Source organism: Panthera leo, chromosome C1, assembly GCF_018350215.1.
Source record: "Panthera leo isolate Ple1 chromosome C1, P.leo_Ple1_pat1.1, whole genome shotgun sequence".
Classification (NCBI taxonomy): Eukaryota; Metazoa; Chordata; class Mammalia; order Carnivora; family Felidae; genus Panthera; species Panthera leo.
Window position 1 is genome coordinate 97179172 of NC_056686.1, and position 20727 is coordinate 97199898.

Consider the following 20727-nt stretch of genomic DNA (forward strand, 5'->3'; position numbering starts at 1 on the left):
CATCATTATAAAATGCCCATAAGATTTTGTTGTGATTGCTGTTTGCAGGATATGACTTATTTCCTATTACTTTCAATCTATTTGTATCTTTTATTTTTTTAATGTGCAAATTTTTATTGTATATAAAATTTTTGTTTTTGTTTTTTAAATTCACACCCAAGTTAGTTAGCATATAGTGCAATAAAGATTTCAGGAGAAGATTCCAGTGATTCATCCCCTACATATAACACCCAGTGCTCATTCCATCAAGTGTCTTCCTTAGTGCCCCTTACCCATTTAGCTCATCCCCCTTCCCATAACCCCTCCAGTAACCCTCCATTTGTTCTCTGTATTTAAGAGTCTCTTATGTTTTGTCCCTCTCCACTTTTATATTTGTGCTTCCATTCCGTTATGTTCATCTGTTTTGTATCTTAAATTCCATGAGTGAAACCATATTTGTCTTTCTCTAATTTGACTCAGCATAATACACTCTACTTCCATCCATGTTGTTGCAAATGGCAAGATTTCATTCTTTTTGATTGCCAAGTAATACTCCATTGTGTGTGTGTGTGTGTGTGTGTGTGTGTGTGTGTGTACACATCTTCTTTATCCATTCATTTGTCGATGGACATTTGGGCTCTTTCCATACTCTGGTTTTGTCGATAGCACTGCTATAAACATTGGGGTGCATGTGCCCTTTTGAAATAGCACACCTGTATCCTTTGGATAAATACCTAGTAGTGCAGTTGCTGGGTCATAGGGTAGTTCTATTTTTAACTTTTTGAGGAACATCCATACTGTTTTCCAGAGTAGTTGCACCAGCTTGCATTACCATCAATAGTGCAAAAGGGTTCCTCTTTGTCCACATCCTCGCCAACATCTGTTATTGCCTGAGTTAATTTTAACCATTCTGACAGATACGAGGTGGTATCTCATTATGGTTTTGATTTTTTTTCCCTGATGAGAACTGATGTTGAGCATCTTTTCATGTGTCTGTTAGCCATCTAGATGTCTTCTTTGGCAAATCGTCTATTCATGTCTTTTGCCCATTTCTTCACTGGATTGTTTTTTGGATGTTGAGCTTGGTAAGTTCTTTATAGATTCTGGATACTGACCCTTTATCTGATATGTCATTTGTAAATATCTTCTCCCACTCTGTCGGTTGCCTTTTAGTTTTGCTGATTGTTTCCTTCACTTTGCAGGTTTTTATCTTGATGAGGTCCCAATAGTTCATTTTTGCTTTTGTTTCCCTTGCCACCAAAGACACGTTAAGAAGCTGCTGCAGCCGAGGTCAGAGCATTTGCCTGTTTTCGCCTCTAGGATTTTAACAGCTTCCTGTCTTATATTTAGGTCTTCCATCCATTTTGAGTTTATTTTTGTGTATGGTGTAAGACAGTGGTCCAGGTTCATTCTTCTGCATGTCACTGTCCAGTTTTCCCAACACCGTATGCTAAAGGGACTCCCTTTTTTCCACTGAATATTCTTTCCTGCTTTGTCAAAGATTAGTTGGCCATACATTTGTGGGTCTATTTCTGGGTTCTCTATTCTGTTCCATTGATCCGTGTGACTGTTTTTGTGCCAGGACCATACTGTCTTGATGATTATTACAGCTTTGTAATACATCTTAGTCTGAAATTGTGATGCCTCCAGCCTTGGTTTCAAGATTGCTTTGGCTATTTGGGGTCTTTCCTGGTTCCATACAAATTTTAGGATTGCTTGTTGTAGCTCTGTGAAGAATGCTGGGTGTTATTTTGATAGGGATTGCTCTATTGTATCTTTTAATCTAAAGTGTGTCTCCTGAAAACAGTATATATAGTTGAATCAAGTCTTTTTACCCAGTCTGATAATCTCCATAATTTGATTGAGTTGTTTAATCCATTCATATGTAATAATTATACTGTTGGATTGATGTCTACGTTTTTCTTTTTGCTTTCTATGCCTTTTTTTTTGTTCTGTTCCTCCTTTAATGCTTTTACTTCACGTATTTTCCAAATTATTTTCTCTAATGAATTTTCACTGTTTAATTTTTAAAAATTGTTCTGTTTACCACATACATCTTATCAGAATGATACAGGTTTATACTAGGCTAACTCCACATAGGAGCACTATTCTTAGGTAGCTCTATTTGTTACCTCCTTTTTGCAATATTGTTATGCAACTTCGCTCCTACCCACCTCCTTTATGCTATTACTTTTTAAAATAACATTTACTTATTTTTGAGAGAGAGAGAGAGAGAGAGAGAGGCAGGCAGACAGAAACACAGAATCTGAAGCAGGCTCCAGGCTCTGAGCTGTCGTCCCCACAGAGCCTGAAGCAGGGCTCGAACCCACAAACCGTGAGATGATGACCTGAGCAGAAGTTGGATGCTTAACTGCTTCACCCAGGTGGCCCTCCCTTATGCTATTATTAGCAAATACAAATCACTTTAAATTCTTGTGTTTTTCTGACATAGGCAGTATAAGTCTGGTTCCAAACCTATTTTAGATGTCAGCTTGTAGACGCCAAATCTCAAGAGAGATTTTTTTCCTTCCCTCCACCCAGTTTTCTTTCTCTCCTGAGATAGGGTATCTTGGCTCATTATTTCACTAAGTGTGTCATATTTTGAAGTACCAGGTTTGGGAAGAGTATCTGACTCAGTTCAAACTTATGTTAGCCCTATGCTTTGTCTCCTTTAAAGCTTACTTAGCCCATTCCAAAGTCTTTAGGACACAAGGACTGGTAGAGCCTGTGGGGCAACTGTCCTCTTCAACACTTCTTGAGAGTCATGCTTTTGGTTCCACACCCACTGAACCTTATTTGGACAACTTCCAAGTCTTCCCACATTTGAAATAACAATACAATAAACACCCCATCTACTTTTCACGAAGATTCATCAGTTGTTATTCTACCACATCAACACTATCTTCCATATATATTTTATACACACACATTTTGCCTAACCATTTGAAAGTAGTATAATGACACTTCCCTCCTCGATATTTCAGCATGCATTTTCTAAGAAAAAGGACTTTCTCCTGTATAAGCACAAAATCATTGTCACCTAAGAAAATTAAACATTCCATATCATTAAGAATTCATCTACAAATTTCCACAGATGTCTCTAAAATGGCTTTAATTATAAGGTTTATTTAATTCAAGATCAAACCTAAGTTATTGTATTACACACTATTTTTTGATCTATTAACAGTCTCCCTGCCTGTTTGATACAAGTTACTTTAAAAATTCACACCAGGCATCTTTGTAAATGTGCTACATTGCACTTTTGTCTAATTATTTTACATGATTAGACTGTCAAATATTTTTGGTAAAAATGCTACAGATGATAAAATGAAGCTTTGTTTTGTACTGGTCTCAACCTACCAATAACTAATGTTGTGGCTGGACTGGCCCTTGTGGTTCTTATTACGGTTGCAAGACACTTCAGCAACAACCATCAGGACACTGAAGAAATAAATGTTTATTTACTTACAAGAGCTGGAAATTACACAGTATACCTTGGCCCACATATCAAGGTTGCAAAAAGCTAGGGACAGAGAGAGATGGGGGTACAAACAAGACCAGGGGTTCTGCATTTACTGGGGTTGGGGGTGGGGGTGGGGGTCTAGGGTTTTGTGGGGTTACTCTTTACGGGTGAATTTAAAACATGAGCGCAGGAACTTAGTGTGTGGAGAAAAGACAAATGGGTCAAATGGTCCCTTACAGAAATCAACCAAGATTTCTAAATCAAAGGAGCCGCAGTGGGGAAAGGTAGCCTGGCTCTTTATCTAGTTGTGTGGCTGGCAATGTGTTTAGTCAGAGTTGTCTTTGAAGTGGATGCCTTGGCAATCAAAGCTTAAGACTGGCACTTGCTTTTTGAAAGAAGGAAAGGAAAAGGAAAAGGAAAAGGAAAAGGAAAAGGAAAAGGAAAAGGAAAAGGGGGAAAGAAAGAAAGAAAGAAAGAAAGAAAGAAAGAAAGAAAGAAAGAAAGAAAAAGAAAGGAAGAAAGAAAGAAAAAGAAAAGAGAAAAATTGGGCTTAAGCTACAGCTTTGAGTATCTTCCTTCTTTGCTAGCTCAGCAATACATTTAAAGTTTTTGTTTTGTTTTGAATGAATCTTATCCAACATTTCAGATGTTTTATACCATTAGAAGGGTTCCTCAGGGGATGTAGTCTGCCATATTGTCAGAAACAGATGTCCCTATATACTGCCTTTATAGATCATCAACAGTAACAGTTTTATAAATGAAAGAATAGTGACATATTTACCACCACCTGAGGCCACAAAAGGGGGAAACCTGAGACAAAGCCTTGGATTAGATGTGTATCCTACCAATTCATTTTTGCATTTATTAGAAATCTAGAGCCCAACTTGAGTGTCTGTTGGAGTCTACAAGTCTAAGCCTCATTTAAATTAGTGACAACCTAAATATTTAAGAGTTGAGGACAGATCTAAAAATTTTGGGGTCCTGCATCTACATTTTTTTCTCATCCCATTAGTAAAAAAGGAGAAATTGTATTTCTAACTTGCCCCTTTTCATGGCAAAAGCAGGAAGAAGAAATAGGAAAAAGGAACTAAGGGTTGATAACTTACCAGTGCCAACCTTGTGCTATAAATGACCTCTTGTCTGTATTAATTCCATGAGCTACATAAAACTATCCTCATTTCACAAATAAATAAAGTGAAACTCAGAGTTCATACAGGTAAACTTTAGTTTGCCAGTTCAAACCAAAGGGTTCAAGTGACCCATTGGCCAAAACTCATCATTTTTCCAGTACACAAATAGCATTCAGAAAGGTAACAATTTGGAAGTTCAACTCTGATATTCCACTTGGTTATTCATGGCTGTAGTTCTGCATAACCTAAAGAAAAGCCAAAGTCAAATTTCTTGAAAAACAATCTACACTCAATCATTCATCTAACCCACTATATTCTTACTGCTGCTCAAACTGGAATAGCTCAAGGTCATCAATGGCTTCTATATTGCTCAATTCAGTGGCCACCTTATCTTTACCTCATCTCTTGCTCTAAAACTTGGTATCAATGATACTCCTTTTGAAACCCCTTATGAAACCTCTCTCTTATTTTCCATCATGGCTCCTCTGCCTTTCTTCCATGACTATTCCAGTTTTCTTGTGAAATCTTTTTTTATATAGCTCCCCTTCAATGTTTCCTCTGCTATCATAAGTATTCTACTCTTTTCATTCTATAAATTTCCTAGGCAATATCATATTCTTACATTTATTTATTCTTACATATTTACATTTATTTATTCTTACATTTATATAACAATTATTATGCTAATGGCTCAACTTTTGACAGTTGTTTGCTGAATGCCTATCATGTGCTAGCCATACTCAGCGATAAATAAAACAGGATTCCTGATGGATGATCTTACATCTTACACCAACTAGGCTTGGTCTGCAGCCTAGTTATTTCTCATGAACACCAGAACGATGGACATCTGCACCTTAATGTTCCATAGGTACCTTAAACTCAACATATCCCCATATCCTTTCTTCCATTCCTTATTATTTTAATAGGTGTTATATAAAATATGCCTAAGGTAACCACCTGGCCTCCATTATTGGTCTGTTTTACTTTCTAAATCTAAAATTTGACGATTTTCCATCACCACTGCCAAACAGCTGGTTTAATAGCTGGTTTAGGGCTCACCTGGATTATTCACAGCCTACCACTCTCCACTTCCAACATTCTCCATAATCCATTCTTTATAGTTGAAAACAAACTTACTTTCAAGAAGGCAAGTCTGATTATATCAACTCCACAAGCCCTATCCTGCTTAAAATTCTTCAGGGGCTCCTACTTGCCCTCAGTGAAAGCACTTAAACCCTTTAACAAGACTTCCCAGGCACTGCTTAAATAGGACCCTGGCTCAGGGCACCTGGGTGGCTCAGTCTGTTATGTGTCCGACTCTTGATCTTGGCTCAGGTCATGATCTCATGGTTCGTGAGTGTAAGCCCCATGTTGGGCTCTGTGCTGACAACGTGGAACCTGTTGGGATTCCCTCTCTCTCCCATTCTCTCTACTCCTCCCCTGCTTGCACATGCACACACGCCCTCTCTCAAAATAAATAAACAAATATCAAAAAAAGAAAAAGGACTCTGGCTCGTTTCTCCAGCTTAGTATTTTACTACTCCAACCTACGCTCTGCTCCAAATGAACTTCTATACATATTCCCTTTCATTTTCAGACTTCTCTATATTTTATTCTCTTTTCACTCTCTCTTTGCCTGGTCCACCGTCATCACATTTTTATGAGTGAAAGAGATCGCTTCACCAACCAATGAACTTAGGTGTTAGATCCTGTCCCATGTGTTCCTACTCTTTTCTGTGTTGATCCCGATCAGAGCACTCATCAGTCTCATATAGAGTCTAAGTGCTTGTGAAGGCAGGGACTGTGTTTGATTTTTTCACTTCTATAACTCCAGTGCCTGGCACACAGTACACATTTTTCAAATATATTTAAATGACTAAATCTCAACTCAAAAAGGAAGAAAAAAAGGAATTCATTTGCAAACTTTTTCAATTTTCTAATTTAATAGAAATAACCAAAACAATGTGGCTTTCAAACAAGGCTTTAAACTAATCTAATACAACTTCTACAACACATTCCAGAGCATTATAACAAGAAATATTTACAGGCAGCTAATGTATTAAATAACCATGAAAAAGAAAATCTTGCTTTTAATACACACCAGCAAAAAACACAGGAACGGAACAATTAGAAACTGCAACCTTGTTTTAAAAAATTAAATATGATTATTTAGAGAATACAATACCACAGAAACAGCACTTTTCTTTAAGAATCATTGAAGGGTAGTTAGTTATGTGCAAAAATAATAGTAGTTATAGTAGTAGTAATAATAATAATAATAATGAGGGGAGGAGACCAGTTGAAATACTGGAAGCAAGGAACTAGTAAGGCTGTGATTTTAACCCTTTCGTGTGTATGTCTACATAGAAAATTAACAGGCTTTCAGATTGCACATACCGTTTTTATAGGCTTATATACATGTTTCACTGTGATTTAAAACATAGTAAATGCCTACATTTTTCAGACCAGGAGCAGACAAGCACTTCCTTCTTAAGACTGGAAATTAGGCCACACCTGAAAGGGCATATTGCAGTGGCACTTACAAAATCATCTCAGTGCCTTCCCACATACGAATTTGGTGAACTTAAAAGAACAGCATTTTTAACTTTAAAGATTACTTGCTAGAAAAGGGCCAAACTTAATTTTGTACATTTTGTAGTATGATCGTGACAAATATATCCAAATTGACTGTTTTTGAAGATAACTTTCTCAGCTACAATAAAAAATATATAAAAGACCACGGAGGCAAACACAAGGAACTAAGATGAAAGATATGCTTTACATGCATTTTGGCCCAAGTAAAAGAAACCATTATATCCAAGAGTACATGTTGAAATCTGAAATGTCTATGTAAACTGTGGCATATAAATTTTTTTTTCTTAAAAAAGTACCTTCAATTTTTTTTTTACTCAAATACCTACTTTTAAAAAAATATGCAACTTTCCCCAATTTTTAAAATAAAATGCCACAATATATTGTCGTAAGCTCCAGCATACATTTAAATTTCTTACTTTTTAAAAGATAGACTGGGTGATATGCATACAAACTTTCCTATAAAATCACCATCCGGGAGAGGACTATGACATGCCTATCAGGCAACAGACTTAAAGCAGTGTTATTGCTTTATCGAGGAGGAGAGAACTGAGAGAAAAAGAAAAAGAAAGCATCAAGGTTCAGTTCAAGATTAAACTGATACACTTTGAAAACCTTGGATCATCTTCAGCAGATTATTAATACAGACGGTATGAATTAAGAATTTGATTGTTTTGATTAGGAGAGTTGGGGTGGGTGGATTTTATAAAACTACTCACCGATCCAATGCGGAGTATGCAAATAAGCAGTGCTGACTTCAACAAGAAATGAGATTTTTATACTTCCTGTGTTTTATATGAGGGGGAATGGGTAAGGGACTTAAAAGGCCAAGGGAGAGAGGGCCACAGCATCTACTCCCATTGTGGATACTAAGAGATTATTGAATAAAGATAGTAGGCCAAAATCCAAGGGCACAGTCAGAAGACCTAAATCTACTGGCTTATTAACACTAATCACTAATAATTACATGGCAGGATACCTGCTGAGGTAATTGATAAATCTACAATTTGCACACTATAAACCTTTTGCTTCTATTTAAAAGCATTATTTCTTTGGATTAACTAAAAACCTCAAAAAGTGTTACAACAAAAAGAATTAACTGACTTTAATATTATTTAAAATTCTCTTATATAAGACATAGAAATCAGAAAGTACCTTGTTGATTCCAAAAAGAATAATTTCAACAGGGGATCCAATACCTTATCATCTCTGTGGTAATGATCTGTGGTAATATAGAGCATGACCTACAACTTAACCATACTTTGGAACACGTACATGTTTCACCTTGCAAAACAATTCCTTTACTCAGTGAATCAGCTGAGCCAAATGCTAAAAAAAAATAAAATAAATAAAAAATAATGCAAATTTAGGCCAGCAGAACAGACTGAGGAACACTTTATTCTTAGTGTTCTGATGGGAGACGGGAACTCAGGTATTGCAAAACTTTGCAATCTTTTTTAAGGAAACATTTAACATCTCCAAATCTAAAGTACTGTTTTTTAACAAAGGATAACAAATGCAAAGAGTATCAAAACAAACTGCCTTCAGGAACTGATATTCAATGTTTACTTTTTTGAGACATAAATTAATAGAATAACATGTAAGATATCTGAATGTCAATGTAAGTTTTTATACTTTTTAACAGTTATATTAGTGGCTGAACAAATTAGGTAGGAACACAGAGATCAACGTACAAGAAAAAAATTTCAGTGAAATCTAAACTGAACACCTTCATTTAAACGGTGGTTTGCTGATAGTTATTTACTTCATAGTAAATCCTCAGTAGTATGAATTGCCTTCCATTAACAGAAATGGAGCCTATTAAATGCTGACAATAAAGTGGCTTTTTAAAAACCAATCTTAAAAAAAACAAAAAACAAAAATTCCACGTAACATGAAAAACTTCAAAGGGAACACGTTATCTTTTAAGGCCCCAAATATCAAGAAATAAATATTTAAACTTTAGTTTCTCCTCCATTGGTAGAACCTATATAAAAGACTTATCTAAGAATCATGAAAAAGATTCATCTGAAGAGCAAGTATAAAATACTAGAAATCAATGGATGGACCAAAGGAAGTTATACTGCTACTCATCACTTTCCAAAACTGTGCCCTTAGATACGTCTCCTGATAAACTGAAATCATAAATGCTGTGGGAAAGAGGGAAATGCACATAAATAAAGCATTTTTAAACAATTCTCCCTTATAAGACAATTCTTCTTAAGAACCTGAAATTTGAGTAAAATGATAAAACAGTTCGGTGTAGGTTCTAAAGCCTAACTTCTAACAAAACTGAAAGAGAAGCTAAAAGGAAGCCACAGAATGAAGTAAATCAACAGCAGTATTATTAAATCAATACTGCTTAAATACACCATCAGAAGGCCTGAATAATATCCATGTTTACCCCCAACATTTGTTAAGAAAAGAAAAACAACCCAAAGGAATTTGTATAATAATTTCTTTAGAGCACTTTATTTGATTCAATATGCACTAAAAAATATTTACCTCTTAGACAGTTATGTCAAATAATTTTTACTGAGTAGTCTACTGTCTGAACTGCATAAGCTGAATTTTTAAAAAGGCAAATGATTTGCCACAAATCTGCTGACGTCTGAAAAATATCTAATGGCAAGTCTTCTATTTTGGTCACTTTATACTCTAAGGTGTCCATACAAAAGTAGGACTAACTTTTTTAATCCAACAAAAGAGAAGCCCATACACAGTCTAGAACACACATCTTGGATCTGAGCATCACAAATGAAGAGAAGAAAAACAAAACCGAGCCAAGGTGGTTTATCTGCCTCGGGTGCTGAACGCAGGGTAGTAAAGGTGGGTTTACTCCAGTAACCATTCAAGTGGGGATTGGCTCATTTTCAGGATTTACTTACAGGCCTCTTCTAAGTCCGTTAAGCCCCCAGTCCATGCAAATGTCCCACTTGGTGGACAGATGAGTAATCTAACCCCACCGGGTTTATTTCAATAGTTTGATATTTAATAATAAGCTGCTTCTGAAGATTTTCTGAGAAGTCTGTTCTCTATTAAAATAAGATAGAACCTCAAAATATGAATGTGAACATTAGAAATAGACAGCATATATTACAAATCCATTCTTGATAGGAACATTAGTAAGAATACACATTAGCTTAAAAAACAGGCTCAGCAAATGTTGCTGATCTGCCAGAAGTTTTAGTTCACTATTTACAAATAAGACAAAGTGAAATACAGAAAATTTTACACATTTGGTAGTTGACAGATTACTGTTTGCCAATAGTGGTCTATCAGAAAACTGATACGAAGGAAGACTGGGTAAGAGCCAGTTGTCACCTTCTCAAGCAAATTTAAATGAAAACTACATTAATTTTGAAACAAACATTCCACCTTTGATGGGAGTAACTGTACGATCGGATGATCCGACTGGGAAGTGCAATTCTGTGGAAGGGTTTTTCTGGAAATGACTACCACGTGATCAGCCACTGAAAAGTTACCATATTTATTTCAGCAGACCATTAAAACTGATTAAATGATGATCGATGATGTTTCCTAGACTCTAAGTATAAATAGAAAATAAAACTGCCGTTGAGTTCTTTAAACCAATATAAAAACTAAGGCCCAACAGCATCAAAGTGAGAACAAATATAATGGCATGATTCAATGCACATCTGCACTGACATCAAAGTGGAATCTGAGTAACTTTGATTTTAATTAGAAAACAAACCAGTATGTACGTGTGTGGAAGGGGAGCATGAAAGCTGTTTTTAATAACTGTATGCTCTTGTCCAAACAGACACGAGCAACAGGACCATCAAGTATTTACTTGTACACCCAGTATCCTGCACCAATCAATAGCACATGATGACCAGTATCTACCATTCTAAAGAACCACCCTCTTTCGTAACAGAAATCTTCAAATCACTTTGCTTTTCCTTTTTGTTTTTCTTTTGAAATTGCAAATAGAGTTGTCTCCCCCCTTTCTTGACAAGAAGTGATTTCTGTCCATTACTTCAATCTAATACTGTGTAAGAGCTATCAGCTTCTTCAAGGAGGTGCCCACTGTAGGCAGGATATTCCGGCAACACTTAAATAAAAGGGTTTTTTCTTTTTTTTTTTTTCCTTAAAACAATTAGTTAAGTTCATGTCATTTTACTTTATATGTACTGGTCTCTCATCTGACTTTAGGCGTTTTCTGCGGGGCTGTATAAAGTCTTCATCAGAGTCCTCAGTTACCTCACCATCATCCTCTTCCTGCTCAAACTCTGGCAAAGGTGCGAAGGTCCTGTCTGAGTAGATCTCTGTGAGTTTATCTTCAAAGTACAATGCAACTGCTTTCCCTGCCTGAGCTACTTCTGAATCAGCCTGCAAGCAAAAGATAGGAATATTCACCTATTGGTAATGCATATTCCTTCACCAAGTTTGCATGGTCTGAAAAGCTTACCTTCAAATTAATCTCTTGTGTTTCTGCATAAACTTGAACAACTTTCATCATCTAAAAAGGATACCAGAGTCAAAAAAAAAAAAGGGAAATTATAATCCTTTCTAAAGTTATAAAACTGCATAGGATTGGCGACGAAAGTCAGCCATACTAGGGGGAACAAATTGCTATAACCAGATTAAGTGCTTTCTAAAATACTACAGAACATGGAACCGCTTTCTTTACAAAGTTCTGGTGCTAAAGCTACTGTGAAACCGTAAAAACTGTCTCAAATTCAGAATTAATAAAGTCAATCTGAAATGGACCTGGACCAAATACATCAATGTAATTAAAACCAAAAAACAAGTAACATAAGAAATGTTGCTTTTTAAAAACTGTCAAACCATCAACAAACCACCTATCAGAATTCTATCTGTATGGCAATTTATTAATCATAAATTATTTAACTATTACTAAAGCAGATAAAATGTATCTTCTTCCTCGAAAGGGTTGCCTATAATTCCCGAAAGCAATTTACTGGAAAATAATCTACCTGATTAGAAAGTAAGACACAAAACTTAGGACTGTATTAAACTTCAAGTAAGGTGTTACTATACTCTCTGTGGTATATTGCTATACTATACTTTTGACCTATAGGGATTTTTTTTTTTTTTACAAGTTTTAAAAAGGTCATCTAGATATTTCCAGAGGCAGCTATGAGTATACTTTAACTGATTCAAGTACTTTTAGTAATAGTCATATGGCACCCAAATTTCATCAGCAATAAAGAAGATACTCTATAATCTTTTGAAAGATTTTGTAGATTCTTATCCAATTCCATTTTTTTCTCCTAGAATTATGAAAATCTTCCTTAACAATAAGAGACCTGATTTTTCCCAAAGAAAACAAAACAGTTTCTTTGAAAGAGTCACATATCACAGTTTTTCTCAAGGACAGTTCATCTGTTTCTTCAAAAAAATGTATGACCAAAGTTAATGAAAGTCATATTGCTGAGATCAGAAAACTCAACATCATATACTCTGGGCTACTATTCAAGATGAGCCACCAGAGATGAGTTTATGATTTTAGGGTTCTACATCTAATAGATTAACATTATTAACCTACATTAATAATAAAATCAGAGGAACCAGTACAAATGCCCATCCTAAATGTACCCCAAATATAGGCTGTTTATAATCATTTCCCATAAAATACACTTAACTATAAGTATATATTCCTTTCTATACTTGTATATCTCAATTCTCAACTTGTTCAAAAAGGAATATCCACTAATATTCTTAACTTATCTAATTATACACAGTAAACTTTCTTCTTTGGAGGTGTGGATGCAACCAAATTTTACTTCTGATTGCAGCAGAAAAAAATTTTTTGAATCAAATTAGAAAAATGTCTTCCCAAGAAAAATAAAATAAAACAACCCCCCACTCTCCACCCCCCAAAAAAACCTAATAATCCAAGACTTTATAGTTTGGAAGCTAACATACTTCATTAAACCTTTCACAGTTCTTGAAGATCAAACGGACATCAGCCACAAAGTCATCTGGGTTTTGGTAGTGTTGGGAATGTTTTTTCTGAAGCTTCTTTTTCACGGTGGATAAATCCATTGGTTTCTTTATAATTTTATAGTAGTTTGGTATCTAAACAAACAAATAAATAAGGATAGATGAGGATTCTCCAAAAATGCCAAACAGTTTTATTTAAAAATGCATAGCCTATTGATTTTAGGGGAAAAATATGTTAATTATTGAGCCAGCTGCTTGCAAATTTTGGGTACAGTGAATGTACTTTTACATCTTTTGCCCCAATCATGTATCATAAAAATCAAATCATATTCAGAATATGTGGCAGTCTTAATGGTTAGTGAAGGCCCCAAAGCTCTATCTTTAGTAAGGAGATTTGGAAAGAAAGCAATCAGTAAGGGTAGCCAACAAGTCCTATTAAGGACACATCTGGCTCATCAGAATTTTAGGACACCTGAAGAGGTTTTTTTTGTTGTTTTTTTTTAAATAGGAAAGAAAATTAAAAAGATTACAAAATATATTATTATTATTAAACATCTTTGAGAGGCTATAACTTTATCACAAAGAACTCTGAACATAAAACAAGAGAAGGAGAAAAACTGTAAATAACACAATAAAAATTTTATTAACCCTTTAGTGATCATGCCAGGGAGAGTTCTGGCCCCAACTTTTTGCCAAAACTTTGTATCCTTGGGAAACAAGTGAATTTGGAGAAGCTGTTTAAACAGTTCATGAAAAGAAGTGTTTGAAAGTTATTTTCTACAGTAACGTTCCTGAACTTGAAGACAAACGTCCTAGTATCAGATGAATACAATTTGCACAAAATATCTTCCTTGTGTCTAGGTCTTTGGTGCCTTAAAATTCATTTCTGAGGGGCACCTGACTGGCTCAGTTGGTTACGTGTCCCACTTTGGCTCAGGTCATGATCTCACAGTTCCTGAACTGGAGCCCCGTGTGCGGCTCTGTGCTGACAGCTCAGAGCCTAGAGTCTGGAGCCTGCTTTGGATTCTGTGTCTCCCTCTGCCCCTCCCTGTCTCTCCCTCTCTCAAAAATAAATTTAAAAACCCTAAAAAAATTTTTTTTAAATAATAAATTCATTTCTGAGCCTACCCAGTTAACAAGTCTAGTATTTAATATTCTATAACAGACCTGGTATTCAATAATATCTTAATTCAACTGATGGTAAGCAAATAAAATGTGTGTAGCATATTCTCATTCCATTTGTGAAGCACTGACCACCCCAGATATTCCTTTAGAGCTTTTATTCCTTACAGTCTCCTTTAAGATAAAGAGCACTGACTTGCAAAATTTCCAGTCTTCCTAATCTTGACTGTTCATAAAAGAGGGCTTATCTTCAAAAGATAAGAGCCACTGTGAAAGATTCAATTTTATAGTTTTATTCAAACTAATATACAGAGGCTATTTTCTCCCCAAGGTACAGAGCCTAGAATCACAGAACTGGAGTTTTAGAAATGTAGTCCAATATTCCCACTGTATGTTTAAAAAAGTAGAGGCAAGGGCGGTTCAGTCAGTTAAGCATCTGACTCTGGCTCAGGTCATGATCTCACGGTTCTTGGGTTCAAGTCCCACATCAGGCTCTGCACTGACTGCTCAGAGCGTGGAGCCTGTTTCAGATTCTGTGTCTCCCTCTCCCTCTCTCTCTCTCTGTCCCTCCCCCTGCTTGTGCTCGCTCTCTAAAAAATTAAAAAAAAAAAAAAAAAAAAAAAAAAGGTTGAGGCAGAAAATTATGTAATTTCCCCCCAAGTTTGATGACAGAACTGGGAGAAGTCTTCTGACGCTTGATCTAAGATTCTTTCCATCATACCTATATCCCTTTACGTCCATCTTAAAAGTAAAAGAGGACACGGAAATTAAATTCATTAAGTTTTCACGACAGCACACAGAAATTTTAATAAATAAAGTGCAATTTTAACAAGTCTCATATCCATTTAGTGCTAATAAATTTTCATACTGGGGTGCCTGGGTGGCTCGGTCAGTTGAGCGAACGACTAGATTTTAGCTCGGTCTGTGATTGCAGGGTCGTGGGATTGAACTCCATGTCAGGCTCTGCACTGAGCATGGAGCCTGCTTAAGATTCACTCTCTCTCCCTCTGCCCCTCTCTCCCACTTGTGCTCCCTCGCTCTCTCAAAATTTCAGGTTAGTACTTACAACATTATCAGGTACTTGCTAAAATCATTCTATAAAGGTATCATATATGTCCTTGGAACATCCAAATGGGGTAAGAAATAATATTAGAAAACTTGAACCTTGGAAGTGTTGAGGAAATTATTCAAGAAGCCTGAGACAAGAAGTTTTAGGGCCAGAGCCCTCATTCTTAAGTCTTACACTGGGCTTCTTCACCAAGGATTTCCTAAAGTAAACAACTCACCGAAGCAGGAACTGGCTCCTGGAATTCAATACTTAATTCATGGCAATAGAGGTAAAGCAGAAGACGTTCACATTTCTGGCCCCAAAAAAGAAAGGAAAACTCATGAAATAGTTTTTCCCCTAATAAGATAGATATTCTTGAGTAAAAGAACTTTATCACTACAAAGTATTATTACAATAAGCTGAACACATATGCCTCCTACCTATTGACTTATCTAACTAAATACACATAACTGAAGCAAACTGTCTTGTTTCCAATTTAGTTTTGAAACTGTCTTCATCTGTTCTACTTTAAATGAATTTATCGAAGATACAGTGGTTTTGCTCTTAGATGAAGACTAAGGTAATTTATTTACTACTGACTATACAAATGCAAAGGAGTCATAAAAGCAACATACAATATTTTGTACAAAATTTTATAGATTACCTAGGTAATCTGGAGGTGCACAGCCACATTAACTACAGAATCCCTAATAATATAGCCAACTTATTTGACACTTACCCTTTGGTCCACGGGACTTAACCCTTGTGCAGTTTTCCCCTTCTTACTATGTTGCAAATTATCACAATCATATTCAACTTCTGGTTTCCCAATATCTCTGCAAAATGTGCATATCCAGTCCCCACTAAAGAGGGAAACAGGCAATTAGTTCATGTAATTTTAACAAAACCCACTCTAGAGAGAAACCAGTTCTCCAGAGTTAAGTCTCCAGCTTGTTTTCTTTCCTTTCTGGTTTTTGAGGGGAAGAGAGGCTCTCTATTCTTATCAGACCTCATAAAGGGAAGTTGTATGATAAAAGCTTCCCAAAACGTTCCCCAGTCTTTCTTTAACTAATTACTTTCTAGAAAGCTTTATAAAACTGGTATCCCTGCATTTCAAACGGGACCTCTTCCTAGCACAAAGCTGATGATCAGTACCTGTAGCGTAAGACTGTCAACCCCAGTATTACCTCACAATGACCCCAACTCATGAATAAGGAAAGAATACAGTTTACGGAATTCCTGGGGTATCCAATACTGTTTTGGCATGTAATAAATATGCCAAAAATAAAATTCTTCTTCTTCATGGCCAGTCAAAAGCCATGAATACACATACAACTCTCTAAGTGCAAGCACACATAGGTATATGTACCCCTTACCTTTTAAACCCTGCTCAGTCTATAGTTTGTTTACATCAGGATTTCCATCAAACCATAAATTCCAAAAGGATTCACTCCCAATAATTCTCCCCTTCTCTCCCCCACCATAAATAAATTTTAAGTCTAGAGATTGTACTGGTCTGTGCCAACAGTTCCAATTCTTTCCAAAGCATCAGCCTTTGAGAGAAAGCATCCAGTGGCAAAATTCTAACATTCCGGTAGATGTTACGACTCAAAGGGAAGAAAAATATAAAATGACTTAATTATAACACCAAAATGCCAATGCTTTCCTTTTATAAAAGAGCAAAGTAAAAGAAGGCCCTTATTACATCTCTGGCAAATGACTATACCTCCTAAGACTTAGGTAAGAATTAAGATTCTTTAGAAAAATATTCTGGCACTGTTTATACATATCCACCACTTTTCTAATCCAAAGGTTGAAATTTTCAAAACAGGTAGTATTTATTCAACTAAAATCATTGCTTCTAAGGAATCTGAGAGGAAATGTGAATGTTGTATCTACAGGCAGAAAAAAAGCTGAGCTTTCTCAAGAACATTATTGTCACTTAAAAGGAAATCTGGGGGTAAAGGTTTGGGAAGGGAGAAAGCGGTCTCAAATCAGCTGGAGACAAAAATGGCTTGAGCACAACTTGTTAAATGGAAGGGATGAAAAAGAGCTCTTCGAATCCCCACTCTACCACTTAAGAAATGAAACTAATCCATGAAAATCTGTGAACCTTGCAAGCTAAATTAGTTCACTACAGAATTAAGACCAGTCCACAAATTTTGTAACCCAACCCAGCACGTTTGTCCCACTGTGTTAGCTAGTAACACCAGCCTGCCTTGAATGCTCACCAATGAATGTTTTAATGCTTGAAACCAGATATAGAGCTGCCAGGGGGTCAAAGAGTATGAGGACAATGCTCATATTTCCCCCAATCTTTATTTATCTTCATCCCAAGTTCTTCTCTTCTAAATAAGGAATTCAGTAACTCTCCATTCCAAAGTTCATGACTGGAAGACATTCCAGCTAAATGACAGAAGGAAAAGTCTGAGAAATCTGCACATAATGCTTTGGGCTGGCACTACCAACTACCTGCTTCTGTGGTCAAGAGGAAGATAGAACTAAAAAACTCAAGGTGTTGAAGGTGTTTTTACAAAGTACTTGTTTTTTCTTTCAAATGCCTTTTGAGAGCTTTCAAACATTAGAAAAGGAAGTTCTGGGTAAAGATCCAATAGAGCTGCCTCTAACTAAATAGTATTCTTAAATGAAATTATTGTAGACCCTGTTAAGACTGATTCCAATAGATAAAAAAATTCAGCTTCAACAGGAAATCAACTAACTTCTCCAACATCCCAGACCCCTACCTCTCATAATTTAGAGTTTTATCTACTTCACTTATGCCAAGTACAAACTACTTCACTTATGCCAAGTACAAACTAAAGGCCAGGAAACAGTCTATTTTTTATCACACTATTTACATCTTGGACATTTTACCATTCAGCTGTTAGTTTCTCTAGAAGGTAATACCAAAGGAGTAACAGGCCCCCTGTTTTACAGAAATACTGTGCATTGCTTAGGAAGCCCATCTGCATGAAGAACTTTCTGGTTTTTAGCTTTCAGCTTATATAAACAAGAACAAAAAAAAGTCAAGTATTTCACTGGTACCTTGGAAAGCTAAGAAGTGTTGGAACATGACAAGTTAGATGAAAGACCTTTGGACATTTTTCACAGCACAAGAGATCCCCTCCATTTTGGCAGACAGCACACCAGTCTTCATTTGGGTCATCGTCTTTGCTATTGCCATCTCCTCCAATCCTTGCCGACCTGTGTACGAGGCTTCGAATCGGGGACTTTCCATTAACAAGGCTGCTGAGCCCTGACTGTTTGCAGCTTTCATTTGTATCTGCAGGTTCAGTTTTCACATGGTTTTCCAGGCTTGCTAATGCATCCAACTCACTCTCTAGATGCAGGTTGGTTGAGAGAGGTGGTGTCAAGCTACTCTCGGGACTGCTCAACTAAAACAAAACAAGGACAAATTCTTGAAGAATCTTTTTTTTTTTCTTTTTTTGTAAGTTGGCTTCATGTCCAGCGTGGAGTCCAACATGGGGCTTGAACTCATGACCGTGAGATCAAGACTGGAGGCTCAACTGAATAAGCCACCCAGGCGCCCCTCCTGAAGAATCATTTAATCCTTATTGTATGCAGTATGTGCATGTAACTTAAAAGTCATGGCAATACACATACATATACACTGACATAATTTAAAATGAATTTGGAAATGGCATTATGACATAAAAGAATGAAAATAACCCCAAATTATTTAGGCATGTTAATTTATGATTTTATAGAATACTCTCTAATATTGGTTCAGGTGGATAATAAGAAAATTAATTAAGCTGCTAAGCACATTGACTGGAAAGAGAGCACAGGATTATACTTTTCCTACAAAGAGCTGACTTTGATACCCTATTTTCACATAAGACTCTGTTGCATATCTTCCAAGAAATGTTACTCTGCCTACTTATCATTTTACTAAAGTTGGAAGATTCTGATAATTGTAAAAGAAATCTTTCACCACCCTTTTGCACCCGGTTTTCTGGGGGAATTTTCCAAGCCAGGTATTGGATGAAGGCCAACTTTAAATCCTTTTGCTCTCTAAATATACAAATACTGTGTTAAATAAATATGCTAATCCTCCTACTTGAAATTTCTATATGCCAACTGTGTAGAAAATGACACTTAAGCCTGGGCAGGAAGAAAAAGCCAAGACCAATATTTGGGCGCGTGTATGTTTGCGAGGTGGCCTTCCTTCATTCTATATTATACATTTAATAAAATGTTCTATCTGAAAAACTCTACACTAGCTAATAAATTCATAAACGAAAAGCAATCTTCCCATCACAAAACTCTTTGATCATTAAACTTCTTTCACGTCAGCAGTCTTAATCCTGAGCTGACAGATCCAGGAAAACAGTCAAGGATCTTTTGTGGCCTGAGACTCAGTGTGACTACTGAGATGATTATTAATAAAGTCAGAACAATACAGAACCCGATTTAGAATCATGGCAAAAATACTAACCAATTACATACTAAAAGACCATTTCAAATGAGTCCTTAATACAATTAAATCTTTTGTGACACATCTTAGCAGACACTGCAATTAAAAACTTGGGTTACAAGCATAAATATTCAAAACTAAACAACATGCAGAGTCTAAAATGCAGAGATGGAAGAACCCGTGCAGTGGCCTCCTTAGATCCCTGACGGACCCCAATGGGAGCTTACCATGCATGCACTCCTCCTGCCATCCTCTGTCTTTTCCTGTTTCACAGCTCCTGAAAAGCTACATATTTCATCTTCAGTCCCAGGTTCCTGCTTGACCTTTACTTGATCAGACTTGAAGCTAAGACTTGTCTTCTCTGCAGTTCTTCCTGATGACCCACAGCTAATAAAAAACAAAAAATGTCACCTATGTTTGATTGTATAATGTATATAAAACCAATTCTATGAAAAGTAATGCTCATTAAAGTGAAAATGATAGACAATGTATTTCTAGAAGATAAGGATACTCATAATGCAAGTAAGAGAAGTATGATATAAGCTTAGCCTCAAATTCTTTAAAAACATAGATTAAACTATGAAAAGACCCTAAAAATGTTATTTTATGGTGTGAGACACTTATGCTAAATCATTTAAGAAGTCTAGTAAATAACAATTTTCCCAGGCTGGTTAATATGGAATATCAGTGATTGCTTTTCTTTATAAAAGCAGTTTTGGGGCACCTGGTTGGCTGAGTCGGTTGAGCATCTGACTTCAGCTCAGGTCACAGTTTGTAAGTTCAAGCCCTACATCAGGCTGTCAGTGCAGAGCCCACTTCAGATCCTCCGTCCTCCTCTCTCTCTGCCCCTCCCCTGCTCACGCTCTCTCTCAAAAATAAATAAAACATTAAAAAATAATAATAAAAGCATTTTCAATTCTTCTCTGCCCCCAAACATCTGTAGAAAACAGCATTAATAACAGTGGTTCATAAAGCCTCCTCAAAGGAAACTCTATTTTAGCTTTTGAGGGCAGGAAATTGGGAG

At 36.2% G+C, this 20727-nt stretch overlaps 1 protein-coding gene across 4 annotated transcripts in view; it reads right to left on the minus strand.

The window, feature by feature from the left end:
* Positions 1 to 7368: 7368 nt before the first annotated feature.
* Positions 7369 to 20727, minus strand: part of TRIM33 (tripartite motif containing 33) — a 131017-nt gene continuing 117658 nt past the window's right edge. For 2 of the 4 annotated variants that reach the window (XM_042953526.1, XM_042953528.1), the window contains exons 14-20: positions 19931 to 20090; positions 18311 to 18660; positions 16005 to 16128; positions 15504 to 15578; positions 13078 to 13230; positions 11597 to 11647; positions 7369 to 11517 (exon numbers count right to left, since the gene is read on the minus strand). In XM_042953526.1, the coding sequence (XP_042809460.1) occupies positions 11305 to 11517; positions 11597 to 11647; positions 13078 to 13230; positions 15504 to 15578; positions 16005 to 16128; positions 18311 to 18660; positions 19931 to 20090 (1126 nt within the window). In that variant the 3' untranslated portion in view covers positions 7369 to 11304. Of the gene's footprint in view, positions 11518 to 11596; positions 11648 to 13077; positions 13231 to 15503; positions 15579 to 16004; positions 16129 to 17496; positions 17672 to 18310; positions 18661 to 19930; positions 20091 to 20727 lie in introns of those variants that run through there. The other 2 variants (XM_042953527.1, XR_006206611.1) reach the window with 2 other exon arrangements.